Here is a 13,178-nt window from a genome sequence, read left to right as displayed (position 1 = left end):
ATCCGTAATTCCGGAATCAGAATTCCGCTCGATCGAAAATTCAATAGCAGCCGATAAGAAGTGAACTCGGGTGATTCGTAGTTATTCTGCCTAAGCTCGACCCTCATTAACAGAAGACAAAGATTAAGCCCGTACGATATTAAGCCTGTTCTAATGACCCTGTCACTTCTAGTTTTCCGATTTGTTTACTTCACGTCTTTGCTCTCACTTGAGTACTATGGCTCTAAATTTTATACAACATCTTTAACTTTCACTTATTATAAAAAAAGAAGCCTCAATCTATCCTTCAATTTTTATTATTTCGATTATAGAGGTTTTAACCTTAAGCTCATTCGCCTCGTCAGTTTAGAAAAATCTCTTATGAAATTTTTTTAAGCTTTTGTGCGGGGTCGGGACTCGAACCCAGGTGCGCTGCGTACAAGGCAATCGATTTATCAACTACGCTACGCCCATCCCCACCCTTCAAATCTCTTATGAAGTGGCCAAACAGATCATTGATTTAGGCTCATCAAGATAAGATCAAAACAAAATTGCAAATCATTGGACAACCATCAGCAGTACTACTATAAAATGAATATTTTATCAATCATTAGGGCATCGGTTTATGCTTAAGAACTTTTATCACAAGCGTCAGATCGCTTCGGGACCTTATTTCTTTGTTAAATTGCCAATTTAAAACACATAACGATTTATTTTTAGGAGGCAATGGGCGACTCCGGGAGGAATTATTTTGTGACAGTTGATTTTCTCATGCGAGATCCCATGTAAACTTTAAACAGGGGGAGCAAAAATATAGTATCACATATCGAGCTAAGAATATGCACAATTGTTCTAGAATCCAAATGGTACCAAAAAAGTTGGTCGGAGCAGGAATCTAATTTTTGGCCCACCCTAATATACAGTCTTATGTACCGGTATATCTTGGATAATGGTTTATAGCCTACCACACTGACAGTATCTGTGATTGTACTGTTTACTTACCCTGTGAATAATACCAGCACTGTGAATATATTTAAGGCCACGTAATATCTGGTAGACTAGGAACTGGACATGGTCGTCGGAAAGGCGTTGCGTTCGTATGATGTTGTTCAAATCCGCTCCCATTAAGTGGGTGACCATATAGACTTGTTGGAACGAATCCAGTGTATTGCCACCGGGATGAAATACATCCAGTAGGCCAATTATGTTCTCATGGTTCATATGCTTTAGCATGCGAAGTTCGCGATAGGTTCGCTTAGCATGAACAGCCGATTGAAAAGGGCGCGCTAGCTTCTTGATGGCCACTTTTGCGTTGTGTTGAGTGTCGGTAGCTGAGCTGCAGAGAATGGGAAAAAATAAAAGTTCAAGTTACTTATGGTTCTAATTAAGTCGATTATTTACTTCAAGCCTGCGGCTACTGATTGGTATGGTACATAGACATGTTTAATTAATGTGTTTGTTGATGTAATTACTCTGTCACAATGATAGCTGACTGAAACATCAACATGTTGTAATCCTCGAACGACGCACAGAGGAGTAACTAGAACCAATTCTTGGCCAATAACCAAAAAGTTTTTTTCGATTTTTTATTTAGTTAATTTTTTTAGATACCTAAAAGCATACTGCATATTGTGGAAAAATAAAAAGTATGCCAAAAATTGCTAAAGAATTTTTGCATGGATGCAAAATGGTGATATTTTAAGGGTTTTTAATCTTTTTTTTATATATCCAGCAAAATCGCTTTCAAATGATAATGACTGTATTAAATAAGACAATATTATAACAAACGAAATTAAACACAACTATTTGTAAAACCTCAGCTTAAAAATAACCGAAAATAGTAGTGTTGCTATGTATTGGACCAGCATTAAAAACACCTTTTTTAAACAATTTATTCCAAATTTGAATGATAAAAAAGTTACATTATACGGCAAGATCCGGCAAACTTGCTGAAACAACATCACAAAACAAGATTCCGGCTATCCAAAAAACATACAATCTCTTCCGATCTTTTCCGATTCACAAATTCCAAACGATTTGAAAATATTGATATTTTTACTAATTTGTGATTCGCCAAAATGTTGTAGGGCCAAATACTATATTTGGCAAAATTAATCTTTATGAATATGTGCACAGGTATCCCTTTTCTTCCTTCCTTTTCCTTCCACTGAACAACTGTTCATGCAGCGGGAAAAACAAATGTATTCACAAAGATCATCTCGAAAATACTAGTATTCGGAAGGATCAAGAAAATTGACCCCTGCACTGGTAGGTGGATAGATGCCAAATAGTCCCAAAACCCAGTTATTTTCTATTTTTAGTTCATATTGAGGCATAATAACAGCAATAGCCGCAATAAATAGTTTTGGCCAGAATTCGACCCCAGTTACTCCTCAGTGCGACGGGTCACCAATCTATCTTTATGACTCTCTCACTATTCGTCATAGAAAAGCGTAGAATAGGGTCATATGAGCAAGCTTAGAGTTTTCCGACGATTTAACTCTGTCTACTACCGCAGGAATCAGAGTGTTTCGGCATTTGTATCAAATCGCCGCTGTTGTGCTATCTTATGACAAACGCCGTTGTGGGGTAAACGGAGTTCAATATGACACATTTCTTGTCTGAAAAATCTGTACAAAGTGGCATTTTCAGAATTTTGAAATGGTTTTTGGTTACTAAGATATAGCTAGAGACGGAGAGAGAAATTGCTTTTTTGCCATAAATCACTGTATCTTAGGATTAATTCAAGTTGTATTGCAGTTTTAGATGATTTTATATGTAAAAATGTCTAAGCAACACAATGGCATAATAATTTTCAGAAGAAAAATACATGTGTTACGAGAAAAATACTGATTTACATTTAAACTAGGAATATTGCATTTTGGCAACACTGTAATCAAAAATTACTATTTTCTCTAGATTCCTTGACTAATTATCTTTAAAATGCATCTCACCGATTGTTTCTAGACCCAATAACTCCGAAGATATAAATAAAAGTTCATAATTGACGCTTTATTTGCATAGAAAATTTTCCATGCACAATTATGACACGTCATACAAATTTTGTCATCAATGCACACCTATGACACGTGTGAGGGCGACTTTTGTTTACATTTTTAGTAAAAACTTTCAACATGGTCAACGGATCTTCGTAATATTCGTGAGATTTTTTTTGTTAGAGACGAAGTATTTAGATCCATTGTGGTAATTCAAGAGATTAGACAGAATTTTCTCTGAATTTTTTCAATATATTTAAACTCAAACTTTAAAAATCGTTTTTTGTGGTGGTAAATGGCGCTTGTCATAACATAAAACAACAGCGACGAAATGCAAATCACCTGAGTCTGCCACCAATCCGTGACTTAGCAGATTATACTGTCATAACTGATACTCTTAGAAAATCAAGAATTTGTCCAATATTTAAGAATACAACAGGTGTTTACGGCTTTCTCAGTCGGTAATATTTAGGCAAACGATTGGTTTTATAAATTGCCCGACCAGTGGCGTAGCCAGAAATTTGGTTTGGAGGGGGTTTTGATGAAAATCGCAAATTTTTTGAAAAAATGTTAAAATTTAATATGAGTTTGATAAATTATTGAAAACTCAAAAACATAAGTAGTCTAACAGATGTCATTACAGTCTACAAACAAGAAGGATCAACATGGAAAAGTTTTCAAACCTCTATAGATTATTTTCTTGTACAATATGTCAATGAAGTCAAAAATTGCGATCTTTTAAAGTGGGATAAATGATCTAAAAAATTTTCAACGTTCAAGATCGCCTAATATAATAATCCTTGACTTTGAAGGTTTGACAACTTCGGGAAGTTATCAACATAAAACAGCGCCTGCTTTGATATAGAAATTTTAGTGATTAACTCTCATAGAGGTAATTATGGTGAATTAATTTTTCAAAAATATTAAGAGACATGGTGCCTTCAGCAAATTTTTTGATAATGTCATTTCAAACAATTTTGTTGAAAATATGAAGGCTACATGAATTCAACATATAGGGATTTAAATGGACTGGACCTGCTATATTTCTTCTTAGTGAAGAAAAATTTAGGTGAAAACTATTTTTTTCTGCGCTACGGATAAAATTGTTTGAAACAATCATTGCGAGTTGAGAACACAAAACCTATAACTAAATTATGGATGGATGGAACTGAAACTTGCGTTTCGACTTCATCTCATCAGAATCCGACACTAACTTGGTGGGCGGACTAAGCTTGCGCCGAATTGATGCTAGCTCCTGAAAATGGAATCACTCTTTGTGTTTTTATGTTGTGTTTTTATATCTGGGAATTATTTGTTTTATATCCAGTTCCCTTATTTTTTTGTAAGCTTCAAAGGCACCTTGAACGCAATGTGAATTTATTATTTAATTACCACAGAAGAGATTTATCAAATACAGTAATTTCAGAATAGCTTGTTGTAAAGGTTTTCTACTACTATATTTCGATACTCTGAATATGTGGGATATTTATGTCTTTGACAAAGTTGTTTGAAATAGCACTTTCGAAAACTTTGCTGGAGACATTAAGTCTCGACCCAAATTTGGTTGAAGAGTAATTCTTGTCTATAATTACTTCTAGGAGGATTAACCGTCAAAATTATTCTATCAGCAGATGAACAGTTTTACGTTTTGAAATTCTTCAATGTTACTTAACATCGAAAGTTGGCAGTTTCGAATGAATGTGACCGTTAAAAATTTATCGAGCATTAATTTTACTTTTCTTCATTAGTCAACCTCACAACTTGCAGTACGTAGCACACAAAATTTTAGTACGCCATTCATTGCATCCTGCTAAGAGGCTATTCATATAGTTGATAATACAACAAAAATCCAATGCTCATAAAACCGATCCTGACCTGCTAGAGACAAAATTAAATCAGCTTTCAACTAGTTTCTGAAATGTTATTCTTGTTGTTAATCATATTGAATTGTTGTCTAAACTCTACACAATCTAAAAAAATACATTTTCAGCAAATGTTGAAATGTATGTAAGTTTTCGGTAAACAAGCTTATGTTTTATATGCAATCAACCTATTCAAATTTAGATTCCCATTCGAAAAATTGTCTCTAATCCATATTTTGAAGCATCTTTCCAAAAATGAGCTCATAATAATTCAGACAGTTATTTTAATTTACATTGAAGTAATTTGACAACTATGGGATTCTGGCTAAGAGATAAGTTACAAGATCCCCTTCATACAATTTTCCAAAAGTTCTGATGACGCTTTAAACACATTTCTCAATGTAGTGATCAGAGAATATTTTTCCAAAAATATTTTGTGGAATATTAAATTAAATTCGTCAGCATCAAATTTTTTTCAATCCAATTAATTTTGGTTTGGGGGGGGGGGGGGTTAACCCCCAAACCCCCCCCCCCCTGGCTACGCCACTGTGCCCGACGTTTCGGCCGTTTTTGATGGCCTGTTGAAATTCCCGTATCCAGTCGTTACAACACCCAAACATTTAAGAATACATTAAATAATTTTTGGTATTTATTTTCTGCATTGAAGTATAGGTAAAGTCGAAATATGTTATACAACATTGAACCCAGATAGTACATTTTTCGAGTGGGAAGTTCTACCCATAGTACCCACATTAACCGATGTATGACCGATGTCCAAACAAATGTGTGACTGTCTATACTGTAAAAAACTGTTTATACAGGATGTTTGGTTCATGGTGAAGAATCTCTTGATAGATGATAGTGGATCAAATTTGAAGAAAAAATCGTACATCCCATCAAATCTGTACCATTATAGAGTTATTGCACTTTTTCTATAATTGACTGTTTGTCTCTAAATGCCTCTAACTCAGAAAAAATGTACTTTGTATTTCAAATCTTTTAGTTTCATCAAAGGTCAAAAAACGGGGACGGGACCTGCGGAAAGAAAAAAAAACGCGTGTCAAATTGAACCAGCACGCAAATGTCAGATTGAACCGGCTGTCCTCAGAGTGATTAATATGCGGAGTATTCTATTTGAAATTAAGTAAATGCTAACTTTTTTTCAAATATTTCAATAAATTAATCATTAGATCAATAATGATAGTACTTTCATTAGTTTCGAGATCGTCAATTCTTGTGAACTTCTCTCACTGTTGTCACAAATCGGGATACACCGGAAAATGGTGAAATGTTATCTCCGGATTTTTCGCTTCACTACGACCGCAATTTTTGACCTTGCACTTCATGATAATGGATTCACAAAAAAAAATTGAAAGTTCAATTCTTGTTTGTTCTTTAAAAAAGTCATGCAATTTCTTGAACTACACCAAGTATTAGTGTGTGTTAATCGAAGAAGTAAGATATAACAAACAAAAAGAAAGAATAAGAAAACACGAATCCGCAGGTCCCGTCCCAGGTCTTTACAAAACTTTTTGTAGTCAACTCGTAGTGCTTAACCCTTTCATGCTCAATTTTTTCTAGTGCAAGTAGGATTTCAAAACTATTTTTTCTTGAAAACGCTAGTGCCAAGAAACACGAAAAGCCATTTTCCATAAAGATAGGAGCTTCCCTCGCAGTGCTAGAAGCTGCTCAATTTTTACCTTCCAATGCTCAATACAATTCTCCTAGAATGTTTACAATAGTCCAATTTTGTGGAAAACGTAGCCAAAGGCACTCTAAATTGATGTTTTATCAGTTTTCAATAATTTTGCAACATAACGAAGATATATGAGAAAATTCATTTTTCGTCGTCAACTTAAACTGTCCCTTGCAGCACTGCTCAATTGGAATCCAATCAGACTAACTGCAATAACTTCAGTTTTAGAGCTCATTTTTGTAACTGTTAGTACTCAAATGAAAGGCAATAGCCACATTTATTAACCTTACTTGTTTTTGTGAGGAAATCTTGCCTCAATCAAAAGTTATAGCTGTTTAAAAACGTTGTTGTCCACAAATAACATGGGCATGAATGGGTTAAACGACTCTAGCCCAAAATATATGTTTATTTCCTTATTCCCAAGGTTTCATTGAAAATCTGAGAAAAATTCCTATCAAATAATGTAAATATCTTATAGTTAAGTGCACTAAATAATTTTATCAGGAAGCAGAAATTAGAACAAATTGGCTTAAGTGGCATATTTGTATTTCGGCATTTCGAGTAGTTTTGTAATTTTTCTTATTACAAATTAACAAAATTCATCATTGCGATTGTTGATGTCCCTTTGTATTCTTTACAACTTGTTCTTCTCTTTTTGTTTCGCTGCAATTTAACAGAAAACACAACAAAACGTCATCATGCAGTGGATTTAAATTCGTGTTTGCATATGCATATGATTTTATTATGATGATTTTGCGTTGAAACTAAAAGAGACAAATACAAAGGCTGAAAGAAAGAATTGTAGAACTGACCGAGAGTGGAATAATTAGATAAATTTAAACGACTTTCATAAAAGTAACTATTATTACTATGTAATTATTGCTTAGACTCTTCTGATCTTCGGTTAATCGATTGCGCTTTTGATACTTTCGGCATCAATTACTGCTTGGTTTTGTTTCGTTCCAGTTAGTCGATTCAGTAATTCAGTACTGAACAAAAATAGTAAAAGCACGTCATAACTCGACTTTTCGTAATGCGACGCCAGTCAACGAATATATCCAGAAGTTAGAACTTCTAATCATCAGTGTAAATCGGTTCACATCGAACAGTAGGGGAAACCGAGGCACGGTGTTCCTAAAACCATTATTAACCAAAAAATGACCATAAATTTGGCATACGGCATTCGAAAGATATAGTATCCAAGCATCTTCTCAGTGAATTTCAAAATGATCCATCGAGAGATTCGAGAGATATTGCGTTTTGAAGTTTTATGATACGTTTCATAAGGCTACCAGCAAACACCCACGGGTTTGGTCCTATCTCTATAAACAAAAAAAATATTTGTCTACTTATTTAGTACATGGCATTCGAAAAATATAGTAATCAAGTATATCCCCTGCAAGTTTGAGAATATTTCATTGACGGAATCGAAAGTTATAACGGTTTGGATGTGGTATGCGGTCATAGATGGGTTTTCTACCAGACTTCAAGCGTGAATCCATGTTTGTCCATTGACTATTTAGATCGTTTATACGTGTCGCGGTTTTTAAAGGAAAACCTTACCATTTAATTACATAAATATAATGTACAAAAGGTGTTATTTACATGGTGCACTGAAAAATATGAAAATGGGGTTGTCTACCAAACGCTAAATGTAATGTGTAAATTAAAAAATAGATAAAAGTTGGAATGTTTACTTCAAAAGGCCATATCTCAATGGTTTGTTGACCGATTCTAATTGTTTTTTCGAACCAACCCGGAGACAACTTGACAGCTCCCATATATTGAACTCACAAGCAAATTTTGTGGTGATTTGGTGATGTCATGGCGGCTCGAATGGAGCAAAATTTGAAAAAGACGCTACCCATATATTATTTTCCATATCTGTAAAAAATAAACAATTTAAGCATTTCTATCATCAAATTTATTTCGCTGTTCATATTAGAAGCTTTTCTCATTTCGCTAAAGTTAAACAGAAACACAGATTCCATTTTGAATTTTTAAAAATCCTCAGGTAGATGCCGTTCCGTTAGGTTTCTTTCAGACTGGAATAAATTGCCAGAATAATTCTGAACCATCGCAATCTCTACCGGATAGAATAATTGCAAAAGTCGAACAAAACTCTGGCAGGAGTCGACCAAAATTGTACATTCCTGGCAGCATTCTTGCTGATACCGAGCACTATCGGTTTGCTGCCAGAATTCTGATAAAAGCACACAAATTCTATTTAAAAATAATTTTGCTAAATTGGTACAAAATCCTACATATATTGTTTATTTTCCCGATCAAAATCCAAACGTTAATTCTATTTGCTTCAAACCGCTTAAAATTCATATGAAGAAGAAATGCTATTGTTATCACGCGCACACATACCTTCTAGGTGTCAACTGTATAAACAATGTATGCACACACATAAGTTATATGTGCATATTGTTATAGAATGGGGTTTTATGTGCCTAATAGTTATGAAATGTGAATGTAAGATTAATATTTCTTGTAAATACACACATTAGGTTTATGTGCCAGCAAATAGTGTCTATATGCCTCCGTTAATTGCAAAAATCTATGTGTAAAATCAATAGGCATAACGTTTACTTTTTTTTTGAGTGTAGAATTCTTGACGTTCTTAATGAACTTGAAACAAGGTGTCGTAGGTTCGCGAATTGTTAAGCTTAATGATGTGCTTTCATTGGCCAAAATATTTTTCATTTATATTTCTCCAGAAAAAAGCACCAATTATTTACCAACTACAAACTTCACACAACAAGAAAACTAAAACATTTTTAGGAAGGAGGTGAGCCGGTTGCAAAAAACAACGAACTCCAGCTAAATTTATAATAAGATTTATGTAACATTGCTGACGGTTTCCAGTTAGTGATAAATTTATTCTCTAACAATAGTTTTCTTTATGCACATTTTGAAATATGCTTTTTCTAAATTTTGTTCTAGACACATTGACGGTGTTCATAACACACGTAACGAAACACGCTTTTCTCTTGAAACTTTTTCATTTCGTTGTTAGTGGTACTCGCACAGAGAAGGCATACTAGCGCCACCATCAAAACGGTGGTACATATATGAAACAAGCACTATCTGTCAAGTTGTCCCTGGGTTGCTTCGAACATATTCGGGAGCGAAACTGTTGGTTCGGAAAAATGATTCAAATTTTCGTACGCAATCCAGAAGCCGAACGATTCAAATGTGACTGGCCTGGGAATATCGGCATGATTCAGTGTCTGTCTGTACACCGCACCGAGTGAGAAGTTTTGCTACGTAGGCTCAATTCGCAGCCATTTCCTTCTGCGTGTTAACTTCATCATGCGATATGCACGTTGTAGTTCGAGTTGAAACTCTACCACTCTATGTACAAAAGCCATCGCCGTACATATGATGTACGCAAGATATGTGCCCACTGAGACGTCCAAAAAATTGTTTCAAAATCGTTCAACACGGGTCCAACGATGGACGTTTGTTGAACGGTTATTTGGACGTTGTCCAAATTGGTCCAACGAACGTCCTTCATTGGACGATTTTGAAACCAACCGTTCTTAGAGGGTGGCGATGTACATACACGGAAACGAAAAACTACCTAAAATTGAGTTCCTTTGACTCAATCTCGTGGTATCGTGGGGAACTTAAAATTAGGTAAACCGTGTTGAAGGTAGTTTCCATTTAACCACGGCAAAAATTACAACTCATTGATAGGTTTTTTATACTCAAATTTAAGTTGAATTTACCTAATTTTGAGTATACCCCAAACAACTCAAAAGTACCTTCCTCCACGGAAGACCTCGACTGAGTCGAATCTCTCGTTTTGTTTTTGACAACACTAATAAGTGCGAAAGCGACGCACAACTCAAAAGTAAGTTAAAAGAACTTATGCTGCAGGTTGTTTTATTTAACCGTGTATGTTTAGATTTTTTTGGATTTTGTGTAATTTTCAATGTTCAGGCGCGCTCCGCTCCTTCTGTGCGCTACATGCGAGAATATTATTAGCAACCCTCGATTTGTCTTCTGTTCTAAGGCTGTGAACCATTTGGTGAAATTTTTAACTTTTAGTTAAAATCTGACACTTCGAAAGTTATTTGCAAAATAACCCTACTCTGGAGCATGGTTAAAATTGACAGAGCGATAGTTAAATTTGACAGCTCGATGGTTAAAATTTTGCCCATGATGCAGAATAAAAATGTGGAAACATTTCCTGTATCTAATTGAGGTTATCAGTATTTTTCAATACAAAATTAAGGGATAAAGATGGAAACGATAACGTGTTGTGTTAAGATTTGTTTAAGTTATTTCAGGATGTGGATGTTTACTTTTCGTGGCTATGACTGTCATACTTAATGTAATAAGAAAAAAACTAATTTTAAAATATCGACAAATGTTCACACCTCTACCAACTTGTGGTCATCGCAGCTGTCAATTCTAAATAACTATCCATATGTAAACTTTTGAAATGGTTCGCTCTCTCGGTTAAATTTTTCCATTCAAGAGAAAATAACTTTCGAACTGTCAAATTTTAACTAAAAGTTAAAGAAAATCGCCAAATGGTTCACAGCCTAAGCCAATAAATAATCTGTGCGTTTTATAACGTATAGTTGTGCGAATATAGCATACTAATTCCGGCGATATGCATTTGCATTGAACTGGCAAACTACAAATTGCCGCTAATCAAATTTTCTGTTTTCAACTGTAATGATAATATCTGTTGCATAAATCAAAACCTGGTTATAATTGATGTCAAAATAAATTAATGTCGTTTTGGCTTGAAGTGAAACTGAGTCAGGTTCTTATCCCTACTGCTGTTAAAATGTATGAAGTGACAGCGGTTGGGGTTAGAATCTGACTCAGTTTCAGGGTCAAGCAAAAACGCCATAAGTGACAACAGTTCCGATTGGAACCTGACTCAGTTTCGGGATCAAGCAAAAACGAGATTCGTGCCGGTGCGTACGAGCCCGGGTTATGAAGTTAAGGCTCAAGTTACCTCAAGGCTTGGTAGTATGCGTAAGAAAAATTGTGTTCAGCTTTGCCACCAGATTATCCATTTAAACCTTTTCAAAACTCTAAAAGAAGAATATCAGTCGATTTATTAGATCATCAGGATTCAATTCATGCAAAATACCTGCTGGAAAAACCATTGGCTTAGCTGGATGGTGCTTTTGAAAAAGTGGCTGTGATTTTTTTTCACACTACCACACCGAGCGGGGGTACGCAACACAACTGCGCAATGAAAAAACCACAGCCACTTTTTCAAAAGCACCATCCAGCTAAGCCGATGGTTTTTCCAACAGGTAGGGTGATGAGCCTATTTTGGCACCATTAGGGAGAGGGTCGCCACTATTTTTTGAACAACTTTAAAAGAAGCCATATTATCTATAACCTTTCTCAGCATAAAGTATCAGTGTACTGTTTCTTAAACATCTATATAATGCTTATTTAGCAGAATTGCCTCAATTTTCAGCATAAATGAAAATAAATGTTCTATTCTGTGCATCTATTCCCACCTCAACGATCCAATTATCGCCTCATGGGTGTGCCAATTTCCACCTCATCGAAAAACAATCTAGTTGAAACGCAATGCCTCATATTCCAATTGCGTCGATTCTAACTAGGTATCCAGATCATGGACGCCAACGTGTAATTTGTAAAACGAATCATTCTGCTTTTTTCAGCCGTTCAAAACAAACGTAAACATCACGCACATCAATGAAACTCATCAGCTGTTAGTAGAAGAGCGCCCAGAATTGCGCCCGCAGAAAAAAACCATTCGAAGGTTAGCAACTGGAATGACAAGTTTCACATCACACATTGCTTTCTTCTGATCCGAATTGTATTTGCAGATGAAAATAAAATATCTGCAATCAACAATTAGTTGCATAACTTGAAGTAATTGATTACTTATACCTGAAATTGCATTACATTATATTTACAAGTTCATGTTTTGGTTTGGCCGCACTGGTGATTCTTTTCTGTATGATGGATACAAAAAGTTGGTTTTGATTGTGGTAGTGTATCAGCAAAACATGCCAATAATAGGAACCCCCGTATTTAGTTTTATCCTATTATAACACTAGGCCTATTCTAGTGTTTGACGAGTGATTTTAAAGTGAAATTATCGTAAAAAGATTCTCCAGCTAAAATAAAGGTATGTATCAGTGCAATGTTTAGTATATTTGTGCTGGAATAACGAGATATAAGGCGGTAAATGCTGGCTCGTAAGTGTTTATTTTGCTAAGCGCCGTTGCATCCAGTTTCGGTTCACTACGTGAGTGAGGCGGATTAGTAGATATTTCAATAAGGTGATTTTGTTTTAATTAAAAGCTGGATTTAGAGGATAGTTCCAAATACATATGTGCACAACAAATAAAGAATATAACTTGAGCTTATTTTTTCTTACCTGCTTTAGCCAAATCGATAGTGTCATTATCTTATATGCTTGGTTCGAAACCAAGGGGTACAAAATAGGGTCACAATAGGCTCTACTGCCATAATAGGCACATCACCCTATTTTGCATTAATTGAATCGTGATGATCTAATAAATCGACTGATATTCTTCTTTTAGAGTTTTAAAAAGGTTTATATGGATAATCCGGTGGCAAAGCTGAACACAAATTTTCCTACGCACACTACCAAGCGTTCAATTC

The 13,178-nt window shown here is 35.1% G+C and overlaps 1 protein-coding gene across 6 annotated transcripts in view; it reads right to left on the bottom strand.

Annotated features, from left to right (window-relative positions):
* Nucleotides 1–13,178, bottom strand: part of LOC131693096 (mitogen-activated protein kinase p38b-like) — a 130,729-nt gene that overhangs the window by 110,440 nt on the left and 7,111 nt on the right. For all 6 annotated transcript variants that reach the window (XM_058980636.1, XM_058980638.1, XM_058980637.1 and 3 more), the window contains exon 3: nt 982–1,315. In XM_058980636.1, coding sequence (XP_058836619.1) covers nt 982–1,315 — 334 coding nt within the window. The remainder of the gene's footprint in view (nt 1–981; nt 1,316–13,178) is intronic.

This window comes from Topomyia yanbarensis, chromosome 3 (genome assembly GCF_030247195.1).
Source record: "Topomyia yanbarensis strain Yona2022 chromosome 3, ASM3024719v1, whole genome shotgun sequence".
NCBI classification, from domain to species: domain Eukaryota; kingdom Metazoa; phylum Arthropoda; class Insecta; order Diptera; family Culicidae; genus Topomyia; species Topomyia yanbarensis.
Note: the sequence above shows the minus strand (reverse complement) of the source record. Positions and strands in the feature narration are given on the sequence as shown.